Below are 19,900 nucleotides of genomic sequence, written 5' to 3'. Positions count from 1 at the left end.
TCAGGTCATTTGAGAGTTGTTTAGAGGCTCCCATGTTGCCACTTATTTGAAGAGATGCAAAGAGGAGAAACATTTCTAAATGGCCACCTTAAATACCCTTTCTCATGAATGGATTCACCTGTGTAAGGAAGTCAAGGGTCAATGAGCTCACCAAACCAATTTTGTGTTCGAGTAATTAGTGCTAAATGTACAGTAGTGTTCAGAATAATAGTAGTGCTATGTGACTAAAAAGATTAATCCAGGTTTTGAGTATATTTCTTATTGTTACATGGGAAACAAGGTACCAGTGGATTCAGGAGATTCTCACAAATCCAACAAGACCAAGCATTCATGATATGCACACTCTTAAGGCTATGAAATTGGGCTATTAGTAAAAAAAAGTAGAAAAGGGGGTGTTCACAATAATAGTAGTGTGGCATTCAGTCAGTGAGTTCGTCAGTTTTGTGGAACAAACAGGTGTGAATCAGGTGTCCATATTTAAGGATGAAGCCAGCACCTGTTGAACATGCTTTTCTCTTTGAAAGCCTGAGGAAAATGGGACGTTCAAGACATTGTTCAGAAGAACAGTGTAGTTTGTGAGACGACCCCCAAACTCTGAATTCAAGCCACAGTTCACAGTGAAGACAGTGAAGCATGGTGGTGCAAGCATCATGATATGGGCATGTTTCTCCTACTATGGTGTTGGGCCTATATATCGCATACCAGGTATCATGGATCAGTTTGGATGTGTCAAAATACTTGAAGAGGTCATGTTGCCTTATGCTGAAGAGGACATGCCCTTGAAATGGGTGTTTCAACAAGACAATGACCCCAAGCACACTAGTAAACGAGCAAAATCTTGGTTCCAAACCAACAAAATTAATGCCTCGTAGATGTGAAGAAATCATGAAAAACTGTGGTTATACAACTAAATACTAGTTTAGTGATTCACAGGATTGCTAAAAAAAGCAGTTTGAACATAATAGTTTTGAGTTTGTAGCGTCAACAGCAGATGCTACTATTATTGTGAACACCCCCTTTTCTACTTTTTTTACTAATAGCCCAATTTCATAGCCTTAAGAGTGTGCATATCATGAACGCTTGGTCTTGTTGGATTTGTGAGAATCTACTGAATCTACTGGTACCTTGTTTCCCATGTAACAATAAGAAATATACTCAAAACCTGGATTAATCTTTTTAGTCACATAGCACTACTATTATTCTGAACACTACTGTATTCAAATCAATAAAATGACAAGGGTGCCAAGATTTATGCACCTGTCTAATTTTGTATAAATAATTATTGCACAGTTTCTGTAAATACTAGAAACTTCATTTCATTTCTCAAATATCAGTGTGTTTGTCTGCTACATGATATATTTAACTGAAATTTCTGATCCAGACAACCAATGATTTCTAAAGGAAAATCATGAAAATTATCAGGGGTGCCCAAACTTTTGCATACAACTGTATATTTTGATTGGACTATCCAATCTGTATGACACCAGCATCAAAAATGTTTTCAAACCCTCCTGAATCTTATTTGAGAGAAAAAAAAGAAAATCACCTGTGGTGTGTGTGTGTGTATGACAAACAGGTCTATTTTTCACAGTGACAATCGGCTTCATATCTCACAAGTTAAATTCATGCTGTTGGACTAATCAGGGTGTGGCCATTGCTGTGCATGTGCACAACATTGTGAACCCAGAGGTGGGAGTCGAGTAAGTTGTGAGGACGAGTACCAGTACACTATGCAGAGGATGTGGTTGACTGTGGAAACAAAAGTGCTACTCCACTGCCACATGCCTGCACTTGCATATTAACACACAAGAGTAATGATCTGCTTCTTTAAATATATTTATATTTTCAAATAAAATGTGCCAATTGTGCTATAAGAGTGTTTTATAGGCATGCTGAAACATGAAATTTGCCATCTACATGTTAAAATACACACATATTAAGAGCAAAATGATCTTGATATGATTTGGCCTACATGAGAGTGATTTTAAAAAGTGTTAGTCACCTCTTTAAATGGTGAAACATTTTAAATTAAAAGTCCTCGATTCTTTCTGAGCCATTATTGGCACAATATAAAAATACCAAGTCCACCCACAGCAATCAGTCTACAATACATCACCAGGGTCAGTGGTCTGGATGACAAGTCATATCAACCAAGTGCCTGGGGCTCAAAAACAATGACAATGCAGTGAACTGCTAGCCCCTAGCATCTCTGCGCTAGCGGGGAAAAACATTTTCTTGTCTGTTACACTGAAATGTTTTTATGTGCAACACCCTGAAAACATTTCTGTTCACGTTACAAGCTTTAATGCTGAATGCAGGTTTTACATTGATCTCAATTTAGAAGGTAAACACCATGATGGGCAAAGGCAAAGTGGAACAGAATTAACTGGTAAGTAAGAGAGCATCACGCCAAGTATTTTTTCATCTGTTTACGTGTTGACCGGCCTGCACGAGCGCATCTTTTTCCTCATTTCTGCTCATACGAATTCAGTCTCATTTGATTTCAGTTATCTTGTTTTAATAAGACATCTCAAATTATATTTAAAAATGGAAGACATTTTGCATACATCTGGCAGATAAAACTGCTGACGCCAATCAACAAAAACGATTGAGAAATCACAGGATAACAAGTCACCTCTGTCCTATAAAACACTTCTCACGTCAGTGGATGGCTGTTAGATGTGTTACTACAGTTACATGACAGCAGGAGATGAACATAGCGATCATACCTGAATTAGCAAACAACTGCAAGAAGCTATTCTACTTTGAGCCCAAACAATAAAACAAAGTTTAGTTCATTTGCTCGACTTGTGCAGATAAGTCATTGTGGAGTCATCACCCCCCCATGAGAAGTCTAAATGGCCATTGTTCATCTCGGCACAAATGACGCATTTCCCTTTTAAGCTGTCTACACAAAGTGTCTGAGCTAAATTTGTGGCTTTTCTGATTTGGCAGCAGAAGTGAAACTCGAAGCATAATCAGAACCGACGTACAGGAAGCAACACTGCAAGCAAGGAAGACGTGTGTGGTGACACGAGCAGCAGTAAGTGTGTGTGGAGGTGAAAGTGTCGACACCCTAAGGATGATTTGTTGGCAGGTTTGTTTGTTTTCAGAGGCGTCTCTGCAGTATTTCAACTGAGTGCGCCCCGAGACCGCCTTAATGGAGGTTCGTCATCACAGGCCGACATGTGACCGATGTTAAAATCACAAGAACATGAATGAACCCATTGGGGAGCGGTTGCCTAAAAATTACATAATTTATTCAAAGGAATCTACAGTGCTGCCAAAATGTTTGCAGTCTTGAGCTTTTACAAGTTTGAATTTTGTGATGACAATTTAAAATATAATGCAATGCTAAAATGCCGTCAGCTGTATGAGCATTGTGTTCTTTATAATTTACAGTGATTAATTGGTGTCATAAAATCAATTATGCATTTATCGTTATTTACGTTAATTATTAATATCCTGGCTTGTAAATCACCTCAGAGGCATTATCAGGTTACAAAAACAGCGCTTCCAGTTTTAGAAGTGTTTATTTCTTGCTAGCTTTTACATAATATATGACAAAGAGGTTATATTTCCACACGAAGCAAATAGCAGCTAGCTAAACCAGGAAGTGATTTCACAGTGCTAAAGTCCACTAAATGGCTTGTAAATCACTCTACGGGTGTTATGAGGTTACAAAAACAACATTTCCAGTTTTAGAAGTGTTTATTTCTCTCAAGCTTTTACATAATATATGATAAAGGTGTTACATTTAGCCAAAAACAAAGCAAAGTTAGCAGCTAGCGACACCGAGAAGTGCCGTCACCACTCTGTCTGCAAGATCATACCAAAAAAATAGAAGCAGAATGTGACTTTTTTTGTCCCAAGAATGTTGAATTTGGAGACCTTGACATTAATAGTACTGGACTTATACTGAGCACAGACAGACAGAGAAGGACGGACGCAAAGTCTTTGCAATACCTGATGGCCATATTTGATGGCCTCATGAAAATATAACACAGTGCTAAAATACCCTCAACCGTAAGAGCATAAAAATAGGAAACAATGTGACCTTTTGACCACTTAAATAGGTCATCGCTAGCTAGGGTTGCCAACCGTCCCTTGAAAAACTGAATCGTCCCTTATTTGGAAATAAAAGTGTGTGTTCCGTATTGACCTGAAACGGGACGCAGTTTGTCCCGTATTTCTGTGAGAATCAAAAAGTCTGTAAAATGTCAATGGAATTGACTGGCGCTTTATATGGAAACTTACGGTAAATATGATCCCAGCCTTTCTCCTGCTCTTCACCAATGAGCTGACAGACACGAGTTGATGATACAGAATCACTCTTATCTCATTGGTTGAGGGACATCTGCTCGCAAGAAGATCCCGGACGAGAATCATGAGCCGACGACCATAACAAAGTAGCATGGCTGATACCGACACTGGCACCGCAGACACGCCTACGAACAGCAATGTCTGTAATGTCGTTACTCCTCCTCAAAAAAAAGAAAAAAAAAAAAAAGAAAGCAAAAGTACATGGGCAAATGGGAAAAGGAAAATGGCTGGGTGGAAAAGGTGCGCGACAACAGCTATATGTATTGTAAGTATTGTTTACTTTTCAGACTTTCACTGTTACATTGTTTTGGATGATTTTTTTTTTTTTTTTGTTAATTTATACACTTTTAAGTTAAACAAAAACACGACAGAGAAAGAAATTTTTTTTATATACTTTGAAGCAGGACAGGATGCTCATATTGAAATTGTGAGTGAAAATTTATTTTGCACTAAAAATAAATTGCTAAATAATAATTTGTTTTCCGCATGTTCATATCATAACAAATGCATGTGTGCATCTACTTAAATTCAGGGTCAAGTCAATAGTCAAATGGTTAAAAATCGTTTCACACACATGCTGGGAAGGGTGAAGGCAACGGTCAGTTGGTCGGTCCATGGAAATAGAGACTGGAATGGACGTCACGTGATTAGCGGTGTGCTGCACGGCGGCCATTACTGAGGGTGGAGAGAGACCTTGATCCTGTTAAACAGAAGCGATATGAGGAGAAAAAAGGCAGCCAGTACTTCATCAACTGCACGAACCACAAAAACAAATTCTCCAATACTAAAATGAACTGTACAAGAGCCTTAATGTAATTATGTAAAACAAATGTCTATTTTAAAGTCGTTATGCCGCAATTTAATGTCAATATACTGAGACTATAACTCAACGCCATAAGTTCTTTTCATTAAGCTGCATTCACATGCGGAAACAAAAATGTTTAAATATATTTATGTATATATACACTTGCAGCTGTTGTTTAATATGATATGTACATGGTGGTCACAGGAGGCATTTAAATTTGAACAGTGTGGTTGGAGGGGATGGAGGAGGTACTTTTTACCCTGACTGAGGGTCAAAAGTCAAATTCTGAATGGCTTTATATCTACTTGTAATAAAATGTAGGAAAAATCATATATATGTTGTTGTCATTAAAAGTCTAGCAGTAATATTACAGTGGAAAAAGCAGCAACATAAATGAGTACATTGGCAAGGCATACTTCAGATTAATATTTTAATACATAAGGATTGTTTATCCAGACATGTATGGGTTCGTTAGACCTTTTAATTAGCATGAATACAACTTACAAGCGTCATTTATAAAAATCCATCGAGAATTATGACAGGAAAAAAAAAAATCACAGTAAATGAACAGAATGGAATATTTTCCACAAATTTCCACACTTTACATAAAACATTTTTTTCTACCTAGACATGTATGGGTTCATTAGAAAGAGCAATGAAAGGGCTTTAAAACAAGCCTACTTTTATTAAAATCTGTTAAATAGCGACAATAAAGCGAGAAAAGCAGCACAGTTTGTCGTAATTTCCCCAAATTTCTGCATTTTACATAAAAGTTTTTTTTTTTTTTTCACCCACACATGCATAGGTGCATTGGAAAGAGCTTTCAAATGGCTTTGAAACAAGCCTACATGTATTAAAATCCATTAAGAAATAGTGACGCTAGTGCAAAAAAAAGCGGTCAGTTTATTATTGATGAGCTGCACATTTCCACCCTTAGTAATGGCGCCTTCCTATCCTGAGTGACGCTAATAGATAGAGGCGCGCACGTCCATTCCAGTCTATATTTCCATGGGCCGGTCAGCCCTGCCAGTGAGGTGTCCCTTATTTATTTTTCAGAGAGTTGGCAACCCTATCGCTAGCCATCTTTGAACTTGTCAAAGGTCTGTTTCCCAAGAATGCTAAGTGTGAATTTGAAGACCCTGGCAGGAATGGAGTTATGTTGAGCACAGACAGACGGACAGACAGAGATGGATGGGCGCAAAGTATTTGCAATACGCGATGGCCATATTTTGGCCTCGGCTAATAAGAATTCAGTCTTTATTTTAAAATTTCTAAAATAATGCAGTAGTGAAAAGTAATCTCTACATCACTCACTCATCTTCAACCGCTTACACCAATTAAGGGTCACAGGGGGCTGGAGCCTATCCCAGCAGTCACAGGGCGTGAGGCGTGGTGCACCCTGGACAGGACACCAGTAGGTCGCAGGGCCACATACAGACAAACAAACAAATTCACACCTACCTACGGACAATTTAATGTTTCCAGTCCACCTAATCTGCATGTCTTCAGATGTGGGAGGAAGCCGGAGCACCCGGAGGCAACTCACGCAAACACGGGGAGAACATGCAAACTCCACACAGAAAGGGCAGATGTGGGAATCTAACACATGACCTTTATGCTGTGAGGCAACAGTGCTAACCACTAATCCACCATGGTGTCCAGCTCTACATCATGACAAATGGAATAAAAATATACAGTAAAAGCCAAAACAATGGCATGAATAAGTATGGAGGATGGATACGTCAGTATTTTCAAGTCACTGAGTATGTCTTATATCCATCCTTAAGGAAAAACAAACAGTATGGTAAATCTGTCAAGTAAGCAGTTCTCAACACTGAGTAAGCGTGCAAAGAGGAGACCATTGAGGAAAACCACCACGACAACTCTGAAGGGGTTATTGGCTTCTGCCGCAGTGACTGGAGGAATTGTACCTCATGCAACTTTTGTCTGTTCCATCCGCACACACAGCTTCATAGTGGAGTGGAGCAGAGAAGGATTTTCATACAGGAAAACAGACCATAGTGAGGCTTGCCTCATGTCTTCTGACAAACTGTTGAAATTTTTCCCCCCTTTTTGTAGGTCATTCCAATATTCAAACATAAAAGCTCAAGGGTCCGCAAATGTTTATAGTCCTTTTCTGAATGTGAAGTTTCCAGCTCTTAATCATTATATCCTGGTTAAATGACTGAAATGTCATACTAATGCTGCATTCCAGCAACCTCGGAAGTCATAAGTCATTACTGGGAATGACGTCACACCCAAATTAAATGCATTCCACTTTCCGCACACCACCACAAGTTGGAAAACAACCTACTGCATTTTACTCAAGAACGTTGTGCTGTCTCAATGAAAAGCCATAGAACAAACCTGCCCAAATATTTTGCTGAAATAACAACTGACTACACTTTTTTTTTATTGGGGGGGGGGGGGGGGGGGTCTGTGCTTTTAACTAAATCCAACAAAACAGGATCCTTTATGCTTGTTTGTGTTTTGAGTGATTTCTCCAGCAAAGCCATTGTTGTGTTTGTTTTTAGGAGTATAGCGTACTATAAAAATACAAGATCCGCCAAAGAGACCTCATGGAAGAGAACAGATGGCACAGAAAGTACATTTGTGTTTCAAGGCTAGTTGTGCATTGTGCCCAATCATTGGGTGGGTTGCCATTAACCTTCAAATCACACACTTTTTATAGGCAAATTAAGACATACTTAAAGTAAACTTGGGGGGGGGGGGGGGGTCTAGTGGTTAAGTGTTGGGTTTGAGATCAGAGGATCCTCAGTTCAAACCCCATCTGGCCAGAGAATCACTAAGGACCCGTGGGCAAGGTCCTTAATCCCCAAGTTGCTCCCGTGTGTAGTGAGCATCTTGCATGGCACCACCCTGACATCGGTGTGTGTATGGGTGAATGTGAGGTATCAGTGTAAAGTGCTTTGAGCTTCTGATATAGATGGAAAAGTTCTCTCTCTCTCTATATATATATATATATATCTATCTCTATATCTATATATATATATATATATATATCGCAAAAACATTTGTATGCTCACTTGAGGTGGTTTTTCAGGCAATAAGAGTAAAGGGAAACTTTTAAAAAATGTTCGTGAGACTATCGATGTTATACGGATTAGAAGTGGTGGTACTAACAAAAGAGGAGGCAGAGCTGAAGAACCTGCAATTTCCCCTAGAAGTCACTGAACATGATTAGGAATGAACATAGAGGAGCAGCTGACATCATCCTCTTTGGAAATAAAGTGAGGCGAGACTGAGATCATTTGGGCATGTGCAGAGAAGGGATGTAGGGTATATAGGGAGAAGGATGCTGAGGACTGAGCCTCAAGTCAGGATGAGAAAAGTAAGCCTAAAGGGGAGAAAGGATGTGGTGAGGGAGGGCATGCAGGTGGCTGGTGTGGCAGAAGACATGATCTGCTGCGGTGAACCCTGACAGGAACAACCCAAAGAAGAACTGTCTATTTGAAGGTATGAAGCTAAATCTTTTGTATTCCAGCAAATCATCCATTCATCCATTTTCTTCCGCTTTATCCGGAGTTGGGTCGCGGAGGGAGCAGCTCAAGCAAAGCCACCTAGACCTCCCGATCCACACACACCTCCCCCAGCTCCTCCGGGGGAACCCCAAGGCGTTCCCAAGCCAGCCGAGAGATGTAGTCCCTCCAGCGTGTCCTGGGTCTTCCCTGGGGCCTCTTCCTAATGGGACATGCCGGGAACACCTCTCCACCGAGGCGTCCAGGGGGCATCCGGAAAAGATGCCCGAGGGTTTCCAGCAAATCACCTAAATCAAAACCCATTTGTCAAGCAGGTCAACTCAAATTGTTTAAAGTGAGCTTGCACATGTCTGATGTGTTATTATTCCACATATAGGTGATATTTGTGGGGTATTTTATGAAACTGATTAAAATTTGTGCACCCTGTGGTTCTTTTCAGCTTTGTTTTTATAAATAAAAGTCTCAAAATTGCTCTAATGTCTAGCACCAATAACATCAGTGAAGAGTGAATTTGAAAGAATAAATTGTTTTGGACAACATGAAACCAATTGGCAAAAAAAAAAAAAAAAAAAAACTATTGCCAAAGATGTAGAAAATTTAGCTTTATTTATAAGTATATGCAATTACCTGTACAAAAATGTATCACTATAGAATATTAACAAACACTGTACATTGAAAACTCACTTTATGAATGGCTTGATATTACAAGATTTGAACCATGCAAAGAGAGGTTTAGTTTAAATTAAAGTGCTCGCCCATCTGTTATTTACAATTAGACCAAAATCAGCCTCTTTAAAAGAAACATGGCACTGAGTACATCTGGCCCCATACTGATATAATACTCAAGGAAATTTCCACCGTGGCATCAACATTCTCAATATCTCTGTAGACAGCATTTTCTCAAGTGGTGGCACAGATGGGAGCTTTGTCTAGTTTTGCGAATACATGTCACATATATTGGATTTGATGCTGCATCTTGTGGACTGCAGCATTGCCACGGGTTTCAGGGTGCTCTTGCATTTTAGAATGGAATGCCTTTTTTAATTTCCGATGTTAACCTTTTCCCCTGGAGCAGACAGAGGAACATTTGCTGCCTCTGATCTGTGCTGGTGTAGATCAGCCCGTCTGCTTGGCAGCAGTCAGCCACGTCGCCCGGAGCCTGTTCCTCACCCTCCATACAGCTCACTCTCTTTCTCCTCATTCACATCTCTGCAAGAGGGAAAGTACAAAAGCTCAGGAGCTGAAACAATGAGTCACTTAATGGAGCAATTATTTCAGCGTTGTGAGTGTTTCAAGAGAATAAATCATTATCTAAAGCAAATTATTCATTTAATTTTCTAAAGCACTTCAAATAGTGAATATTTTAATCAAACAATTGTTTCACTTCATACTTGTTATTCCATATCAGTTTTTAAAAAAAACAAGAATTGTGTTTTGACTGTTTCAAAACAAACCATTTGTTGAAGCATTTGTTTTATTCAGTTTAGCATTTTGAAAGTGATGGGTGTAATTGTGTTTAAGTGATTAAGTGTGTATAGGTTCAAACATTTTGAAATAAATAATCCTCTGACATCAGCATATATGAAGTATTCCAGGACAGGTTTAAACCCCTTAGCTACATCTGTAAGACCTTTGTGCTGAAACACCACTGCTTTAATGCTGATGGCAGGAATATAATGTTCCTTCCTGTTAAAAGGGAGTTTTTCCTTCCCACTGTTGCCAAGTGCTTGCTCACAGGGGGTCGTTTTGACCGTTGGGGTTTTCCGTAATTATTGTATGGCCTTGCCTTACAATATAAGGCGCCTTGGGGTAACTGTTTGTTGTGATTTGGCGCTATATAAATAAAATTGATTTGATATAATGTGCTTGCAGTCAAGTGCTATCATCACTAAAGTTGTTTCTAGTTTCCATTGATACATGGCTCTTGCTTGCCTCTACTGGTGGTTGGCTCTCATATTGGCTCTCGTATTGTATCACTTCCTGTTCCGGAGCACAGCGGTGTTTTTCTGTATCTGTTAGCTGTTTAATCTGCGCAGTTAGATTGATCTAGTTATCTAGATTACGATTTGTTTCCCAGTGTAATCTTTACATGCCTTAACTAAAGCACTCCTTCTGCTGAATCACCTCTAAATTATTTACACATTATTCACTTTGCGTGTTTTTAGGAATCCGCTATCTTAGCGTAGCTACTAGCTCTTAGCCGATTTAGCATGGCAGCTTCTCCTGTCTCTCCCGCACTTTTCTGCTCTGGGTGTGAAATGTTTAGTTATTCCTCGGCCTCCTTTAGCAGTAACGGTACTTGTAATAAGTGTAGCTTATTCGTAGCTTTGGAGGCCAGGCTGGGCGAATTGGAGACTCGGCTCCGCACCGTGGAAAATTCTACAGCTAGCCAGGCCCCTGTAGTCGGTGCGGACCAAGGTAGCTTAGCCGCCGTTAGTTACCCCCTGGCAGATCCCGAGCAGCCGGGAAAGCAGGCCGACTGGGTGACTGTGAGGAGGAAGCGTAGCCCTAAACAGAAGCCCCGTGTACACCGCCAACCCGTTCACATCTCTAACCGTTTTTCCCCACTCGACGACACACCCGCCGAGGATCAAACTCTGGTTATTGGCGACTCTGTTTTGAGAAATGTGAAGTTAGCGACACCAGCAACCATAGTCAATTGTCTTCCGGGGGCCAGAGCAGGTGACATTGAAGGAAATTTGAAGCTGCTGGCTAAGGCTAAGCGTAAATTTGGTAAGATTGTAATTCACGTCGGCAGTAATGACACCCGGTTACGCCAATCGGAGGTCACTAAAATTAATATTGAATCGGTGTGTAACTTTGCAAAAACAATGTCGGACTCTGTAGTTTTCTCTGGGCCCCTCCCCAATCAGACCGGGAGTGACATGTTTAGCCGCATGTTCTCCTTGAATTGCTGGCTGTCTGAGTGGTGTCCAAAAAATGAGGTGGGCTTCATAGATAATTGGCAAAGCTTCTGGGGAAAACCTGGTCTTGTTAGGAGAGACCAGGCATCCATCCCACTTTGGATGGAGCAGCTCTCATTTCTAGAAATCTGGCCAATTTTCTTAAATCCTCCAAACCGTGACTATCCAGGGTTGGGACCAGGAAGCAGAGTTGTAGTCTTACACACCTCTCTGCAGCTTCTCTCCCCCTGCCATCCCCTCATTACCCCATCCCCGTAGAGACAGTGCCTGCTCCCAGACTACCAATAACCAGCAAAAATCTATTTAAGCATAAAAATTCAAAAAGAAAAAATAATATAGCACCTTCAACTGCACCACAGACTAAAACAGTTAAATGTGGTCTATTAAACATTAGGTCTCTCTCTTCTAAGTCCCTGTTGGTAAATGATATAATAATTGATCAACATATTGATTTATTCTGCCTTACAGAAACCTGGTTACAGCAGGATGAATATGTTAGTTTAAATGAGTCAACACCCCCGAGTCACACTAACTGTCAGAATGCTCGTAGCACGGGCCGGGCGGAGGATTAGCAGTAATCTTCCATTCCATCTTATTAATTAATCAAAAACCCAGACAGAGCTTTAATTCATTTGAAAGCTTGACTCTTAGTCTTGTCCATCCAAATTGGAAGTCCCAAAAACCAGTTTTATTTGTTATTATCTATCGTCCACCTGGTCGTTACTGTGAGTTTCTTTGTGAATTTTCAGACCTTTTGTCTGACTTAGTGCTTAGCTCAGATAAGATAATTATAGTGGGCGATTTTAACATCCACACAGATGCTGAGAATGACAGCCTCAACACTGCATTTAATCTATTATTAGACTCTATTGTCTTTGCTCAAAAAGTAAATGAGTCCACCCACCACTTTAATCATATCTTAGATCTTGTTCTGACTTATGGTATGGAAATAGAAGACTTAACAGTATTCCCTGAAAACTCCCTTCTGTCTGATCATTTCTTAATAACATTTACATTTACTCTGATGGACTACCCAGCAGTGGGGAATAAGTTTCATTACACTAGAAGTCTTTCAGAAAGCGCTGTAACTAGGTTTAAGGATATGATTCCTTCTTTATGTTCTCTAATGCCATATACCAACACAGTGCAGAGTAGCTACCTAAACTCTGTAAGTGAGATAGAGTATCTCGTCAATAGTTTTACATCCTCATTGAAGACAACTTTGGATGCTGTAGCTCCTCTGAAAAAGAGAGCTTTAAATCAGAAGTGCCTGACTCCGTGGTATAACTCACAAACTCGTAGCTTAAAGCAGATAACCCATAAGTTGGAGAGGAAATGGCGTCTCACTAATTTAGAAGATCTTCACATAGCCTGGAAAAAGAGTCTGTTGCTCTATAAAAAAAGCCCTCCGTAAAGCTAGGACATCTTTCTACTCATCACTAATTGAAGAAAATAAGAACAACCCCAGGTTTCTTTTCAGCACTGTAGCCAGGCTGACAGAGTCAGAGCTCTATTGAGCTGAGTATTCCATTAACTTTAACTAGTAATGACTTCATGACTTTCTTTGCTAACAAAATTTTAACTATTAGAGAAAAATTACTCATAACCATCCCAAAGACGTATCGTTATCTTTGGCTGCTTTCAGTGATGCCGGTATTTGGTTAGACTCTTTCTCTCCGATTGTTCTGTCTGAGTTATTTTCATTAGTTACTTCATCCAAACCATCAACATGTTTATTAGACCCCATTCCTACCAGGCTGCTCAAGGAAGCCCTACCATTATTTAATGCTTCGATCTTAAATATGATCAATCTATCTTTGTTAGTTGGCTATGTACCACAGGCTTTTAAGGTGGCAGTAATTAAACCATTACTTAAAAAGCCATCACTTGACCCAGCTATCTTAGCTAATTATAGGCCAATCTCCAACCTTCCTTTTCTCTCAAAAATTCTTGAAAGGGTAGTTGTAAAACAGCTAACTGATCATCTGCAGAGGAATGGTCTATTTGAAGAGTTTCAGTCAGGTTTTAGAATTCATCATAGTACAGAAACAGCATTAGTGAAGGTTACAAATGATCTTCTTATGGCCTCGGACAGTGGACTCATCTCTGTGCTTGTTCTGTTAGACCTCAGTGCTGCTTTTGATACTGTTGACCATAAAATTTTATTACAGAGATTAGAGCATGCCATAGGTATTAAAGGCACTGCGCTGCGGTGGTTTGAATCATATTTGTCTAATAGATTACAATTTGTTCATGTAAATGGGGAATCTTCTTCACAGACTAAAGTTAATTATGGAGTTCCACAAGGTTCTGTGCTAGGACCAATTTTATTCACTTTATACATGCTTCCCTTAGGCAGTATTATTAGACGGTATTGCTTAATTTTCATTGTTACGCAGATGATACCCAGCTTTATCTATCCATGAAGCCAGAGGACACACACCAATTAGCTAAACTGCAGGATTGTCTTACAGACATAAAGACATGGATGACCTCTAATTTCCTGCTTTTAAACTCAGATAAAACTGAAGTTATTGTACTTGGCCCCACAAATCTTAGAAACATGGTGTCTAACCAGATCCTTACTCTGGATGGCATTACCCTGACCTCTAGTAATACTGTGAGAAATCTTGGAGTCATTTTTGATCAGGATATGTCATTCAAAGCGCATATTAAACAAATATGTAGGACTGCTTTTTTGCATTTACGCAATATCTCTAAAATCAGAAAGGTCTTGTCTCAGAGTGATGCTGAAAAACTAATTCATGCATTTATTTCCTCTAGGCTGGACTATTGTAATTCATTATTATCAGGTTGTCCTAAAAGTTCCCTAAAAAGCCTTCAGTTAATTCAAAATGGTGCAGCTAGAGTACTGACGGGGACTAGAAGGAGAGAGCATATCTCACCCATATTGGCCTCTCTTCAATGGCTTCCTGTTAATTCTAGAATAGAATTTAAAATTCTTCTTCTTACTTATAAGGTTTTGAATAATCAGGTCCCATCTTATCTTAGGGACCTCATAGTACCATATCACCCCAATAGAGCGCTTCGCTCTCAGACTGCAGGCTTACTTGTAGTTCCTAGGGTTTGTAAGAGTAGAATGGGAGGCAGAGCCTTCAGCTTTCAGGCTCCTCTCCTGTGGAACCAGCTCCCAATTCAGATCAGGGAGACAGACACCCTCTCTACTTTTAAGATTAGGCTTAAAACTTTCCTTTTTGCTAAAGCTTATAGTTAGGACTGGATCAGGTGACCCTGAACCATCTCTTAGTTATGCTGCTATAGACGTAGACTGCTGGGGGGTTCCCATGATGCATTGTTTCTTTCTCTTTTCGCTCTGTATGCACCACTCTGCATTTAATCATTAGTGCTCGATCTCTGCTCCCCTCCACAGCATGTCTTTTTCCTGGTTCTCTCCCTCAGCCCCAACCAGTCCCAGCAGAAGACTGCCCCTCCCTGAGCCTGGTTCTGCTGGAGGTTTCTTCCTGTTAAAAGGGAGTTTTTCCTTCCCACTGTAGCCAAGTGCTTGCTCACAGGGGGTTGTTTTGACCGTTGGGGTTTTACATAATTATTGTATGGCCTTGCCTTACAATATAAAGCGCCTTGGGGCAACTGTTTGTTGTGATTTGGCGCTATATAAAAAAATTGATTGATTGATTGATTGATTAAAAGAGCATGGAGATAGCCCACCTGAGTCCCCAGACATGGCATTTACACACAAGAAGCAATCAGAGATAAAGAGGATGGAGGTAATACATGGTAGAAGCACAATGGCTTTACTACGCACTCAGTTTTTAAATGTGTGCATAGAAAGATGAACTCTGTCAGTGCCTCTGCTGCCGTTGTGCACAGCAGCCTGCTGGCTTGTCAGATTAAGTGCAAAACGAATACAAAGACGGCGATCGTGGGGGGGGGGGGTTAACTCTCTTAAATACGCACCAGCAAGTTCCTGGTCCAACATGTTGATAAAACTCTCAAGTTCCCTCGTGTCTCCCAGCTTGGCTGCAGAAAAAGGACAGAAAGAAAAGAAATTTGAGCAGCTATAGGGAGGAAAGGGTGGGGGGGTGAAGCATGGAACATTCCTGTGGAGAAATACAGCTCAGTTCAGTGGTATTTCCTTTGGTACAAAAGCTGAATCCAAATCCCAGAATATTACATATGACCTAAACTGCTTTTGGACTGAGGAAATAACATCTTCAGCTTCTTTTCCACATACGGAGACGGGGTTCGGTTTAAACTGATGTGCTAAGTTTGGCAGCGCGATGGCTCCCGGCAGTGTCTCTGCAGAAACCATCTGAAGGTGTTCTGCATAAACACACACACAGTCTGAATGGTACCCCCTGGTCACCTTCTTGTTTGGTCTGTGGAGATTTAAACACTGCACTACGCAACGAAACACAAGTCGGAGCCAGTCTGCTCGCTACATAACACAGCAAATAATCCCTGCAGGAGACGTGAGGACTGTTGAGGTGGGGGACAGAGACATCACAGTCACAGCGGCGAGGCTTTGTGGTGTGAAAAACAAAACCGCTCCCAGCTTTAACGTGCATGTTGTGCAACTCTGATAGCGATCAGAGCAAAAGTGATAGTGATCAGTGTTTAAATAAAATAATAAATACCCAGGGTTTTGTGACTGAAGCTTTGGGTACCTTTCGGTGCCAGCGTTACGCCTGCTGTGTGAAGCTCCTCCTCGCTGGTGTTCAGACTGTTTCCCAAAGATGCTTCGCTGCCTGGAGGAAGATGGGATGAGAGGAGATGATAAACAGAAGTGAAACAAAGGCCAGAACTGCAATCTAACAATCAGAGAGCTGTACATCAGGCATAATTTGCAATAAAATGAAGGTAAACGTGTGTTTACTGTTCATGGTTCCCAAGTGGCAGAATTTGAAACCCACTTTCCTGATTAAACGATGGTGGAGGGTTTTTTTTGGGGGGGGGGGGGGGGACTACATTGAATAATGACGACAAGGGAGAAGCAAAACACAGCTTCTTTTATCTCTTAAACGTCCACAAACACAAACAAAGGAGCAGCAACCGAGGAAAAAAAAAAGACAATTACAGGAGATGAGCTATCCGTAATTGCAGTACGTTACTGTCGTGAACATAACAGCTACTTTACAAGATGTGTACAGGGATGCATCCTCTTGTAGCACTAATTTCATGCAAATTAAAAGTGTCAAGCTGCAGTCATCTCGGCTGATAAAGGGGGTATCCGCCACTGTCCATGGGGAATCCATCCTGAACCCTCACTCACCACTAAATGAGTCAATGAATAATACCTTTACCTCGAAGACCACATTATCTCCATGTAGTGCAGTTTCTGTATATGAGGATTTGTTAACTCACTGAAGTCTGAGTCCTCCACTCCGCTGTCATCTCCCAGCCCCATGCGACTTTTAGCCTCCTCCAGGACATGTTGGTAGGCATGAGGTTTACTTTGGGAAGGAGCCTTCAGTTCCTCTGCCACTTCCTGGAACTCCTGCAGCAACTCTCCCAGCTCGGCGTCCAAGTCTACAGAAAGCGTTACGCAATTGAACAATAGTCACATTGCATATTGTAGTAGAAAACAAAGATTGCAGAGTAAATTAAAGTCTTTATTATATGTAGGCTATAAAATTTAAAATTTTTTCATTTAAAACATTTTCATTGACAAATGTCTTTTTGGTGACAATACATTCAATCAAATGCTACCTCAAGAAAAAGCATATGGCTGAAGTCAATGTAGATGTCAATAAACCAAACAACCTCTAAAATGCTGCAGTGTATATGAAGGAGTTATTAGTACGGTTAAGTTACGACTGCAAGACAAACCTTGAATAACTGTACTATCAAAACAAGAGCAATCATATTTCTGACATCCGCCAATCTGGATCACTTCCAAAAATCAGTGGAGTCTTCCATGCCTCAATATGTATCTGTGGTGTAAATTTGGTGAGTATCCGTGAAATAGTTTTGACGTAATCCTTCAAAGCCTATGTAAAGTGAATATAAGGTGATCCAGAATCCGGATCACCTCCAAAATTTAATGGTCTTCCAATGGCTTAATATATATCTGTGGTGAAAGCTTTGTCAAAATCTGTGCAGTAGTTTTGTCGTAATCCTGCTAATAGTAATCCTTCAAAATCCTGCTAACAGACAGACAGACAAATAAATAAATGAAAGCAGATGCATTATTACGTCCTTGGTGGACGTAATAATGCAGCAGGTGTAGTATCAGGACACATTTACAGTATGTTACAAAGATTTTAGACATCATTTAAAAAAAAAAAAATCAAAGATTCTGTTAAAATAGTTATATCAATTACACCAAATATTTTTTTATTGAGACTGGTGAACATTACTATAAGTATCTTTTGTGACTACCCTTCATAGTGATCAATTCATTTTTCATTGATTAATATACCTCTGTTGTCTTTGTGGAATCATACATGAAATCTAGAGTAAAGTGCTTTTGCAAAATCATATCATCAGAATACTTAATCACATGTCCAAAGTTATTAAACAACAACAAAAATTTACGCCATATGGGACCAAAAAAAAAAAAATGTATGAGTAATATAAAATGTATGCTGGACAGAATAATTGACACCTGTTTGTTGAATTTAAGTTCATACTGTAAACATAAATAAAAATAGGCCGATTGTTTCCAGCAAAGACAATAGTTGTCTGAAAGCATCATCCTTCTGTTAAAACATCAACATGGCTATCAACAAATGCATTGAAAATCCAGTTTCAAGAGTTCACATTAAACCTAGTTGGGCTCATTTGGTGAAGGCCAAAGAGAATCCCACTATTGAAAGAAAAGCACTGGAAGATTAATGTTTGCAACAACTTTTATAGATAGCCAAAATAGCCAGAGTCTTTCCAAGAGAATGTTCCATTAACAGATTACACCAAAGTAGGACTCTGGGAATTCAATGCACCAGTGTACAAGAGACAGACTGAAGCTCTTAAGTAAAAGAACACCAACCCGCAGTAAAACTTGGAGGATGGGATGATAGAATCAAAAGATTGGCAAGCCATTTTAGAGTCAAACACGTCGCCCAGTGTGAGAACACTGAGCTTAAGGTGAAGGTCTTTGGTCTGGATAACGGCCCAAAAGACATCCAACACCACAAAAGAATGGTTGTAAAGGAAAGGATGGACTAAAACTGTACAGCAATGAGACATGAGCTAAAAGGTCATTCTTTGGAGAGACCTGAAATCTGCCATTACAAAAATGACTCCTGCAAACCTAAAACAGCTTGAAAGCATCACAAAAGAAGACACCATCAGCAGACAGGTGTGAGAAGCTTCAAAATCACTGCAGGAAATATTTATAGGCCATCACTGTTCCCAAATTTTGCATTCATTAATAATTTCACTATTATGTAAGTTTTGCAAAAATATAATGATGATAATAATAATAATAAAATAATTTTATTTTGCTCTGTAACCTTGCATGTTTTTTAATATGATTTCAACAGACTCAATTTCTGAATATATTCTGAGTAATATACTTTAAAATGAAGGGTGCCAATAATTTTGACCAAGAATATGTTGTAACACAATAGAATCTCATAATTAGACTTTAATAGCTCCAATGTGGGGAAATACCAGCCATAAATGTAGTGGTACACCAGAACAATGGAAAACAAGAAGACACAATTAAAAAGAAGAAAAAATAAAGTCTATGTTGTCCACAAACATTGGCAGCAAGAACTTCAGAAAAGTAGTTTAAGAAGTACACAAACCAAACCTATATGTGCCATGTATAATAAGTGATACTGAGTGAGACTTTAAGGTCAATTTTATACGTGTTTGTCATTTTTATCAGAACCAGTTTTACAATATGCGTGTCGAGTATTTGAACTTACCTGTGATAAAGTGTGAAGACATACTACAGCTGTGGAACAACACGTGTGTCCGAACTCAAAAGACAATTTAAAGTTCCAGGCGGCACCCGTGAAGTTTGGTTATAAAAGCCCCGCTCAGACCGCGAAGCCGGCCAACCAATCAGAGCGCAGAACAGCCGCAAGACTTTCCACAATGGGCGGGACATTTGGGGGTGACACCCAACCAATCAGGAAGCAGAATAGCCGCAACTCGTTTCACTGTGGGCGGGATCTATGGAGGTAGGAAAAGTTCTCAAAAAGAAAAAGAAAGAATGAAAGATCAGTCTGCAGGTACAAGGCACTTTTGCTCCAAATTCATTGAGATATTTGCATAAATGATAGCACACATAATTTCCAATTTCTAAGAAAAAAAAAAAACAGCATTTGAAACTTGTAGTGACAGATGTTATAGTTAATGAAAAAATATTTTTAAAGTGTGTATCTGCCACAGCTAGGTGATACATAGGCATCCTCTTG

At 39.8% G+C, this 19,900-nt stretch overlaps 1 protein-coding gene across 2 annotated transcripts; it reads right to left on the bottom strand.

Annotated features, from left to right (window-relative positions):
• Window positions 1–9,217: 9,217 nt before the first annotated feature.
• Window positions 9,218–19,568, bottom strand: si:dkey-27i16.2 (regulator of cell cycle RGCC). 2 transcript variants are annotated; one of them, XM_034181618.1, is made up of 5 exons: window positions 19,406–19,530; window positions 16,896–17,060; window positions 16,199–16,279; window positions 15,489–15,551; window positions 9,218–9,837 (listed from the first exon to the last, which is right to left on the bottom strand). In XM_034181618.1, exons 1-5 carry the CDS (start codon window positions 19,425–19,427, stop codon window positions 9,830–9,832), a joined length of 339 nt encoding a protein of 112 aa, XP_034037509.1. In that variant the 5' UTR covers window positions 19,428–19,530; the 3' UTR covers window positions 9,218–9,829. The 2 variants fall into 2 exon arrangements, with proteins under 2 accessions (XP_034037509.1, XP_034037510.1); XM_034181619.1 differs by lacking the exon at window positions 15,489–15,551 and having other exon boundaries at window positions 19,406–19,568.
• Window positions 19,569–19,900: the final 332 nt, after the last annotated feature.

This window comes from Thalassophryne amazonica, chromosome 11 (genome assembly GCF_902500255.1).
Source record: "Thalassophryne amazonica chromosome 11, fThaAma1.1, whole genome shotgun sequence".
NCBI lineage: Eukaryota > Metazoa > Chordata > Actinopteri > Batrachoidiformes > Batrachoididae > Thalassophryne > Thalassophryne amazonica.
The sequence above is the reverse complement of the archived record's forward strand: the minus strand, read 5'-3'. Positions and strand labels throughout refer to the sequence as shown.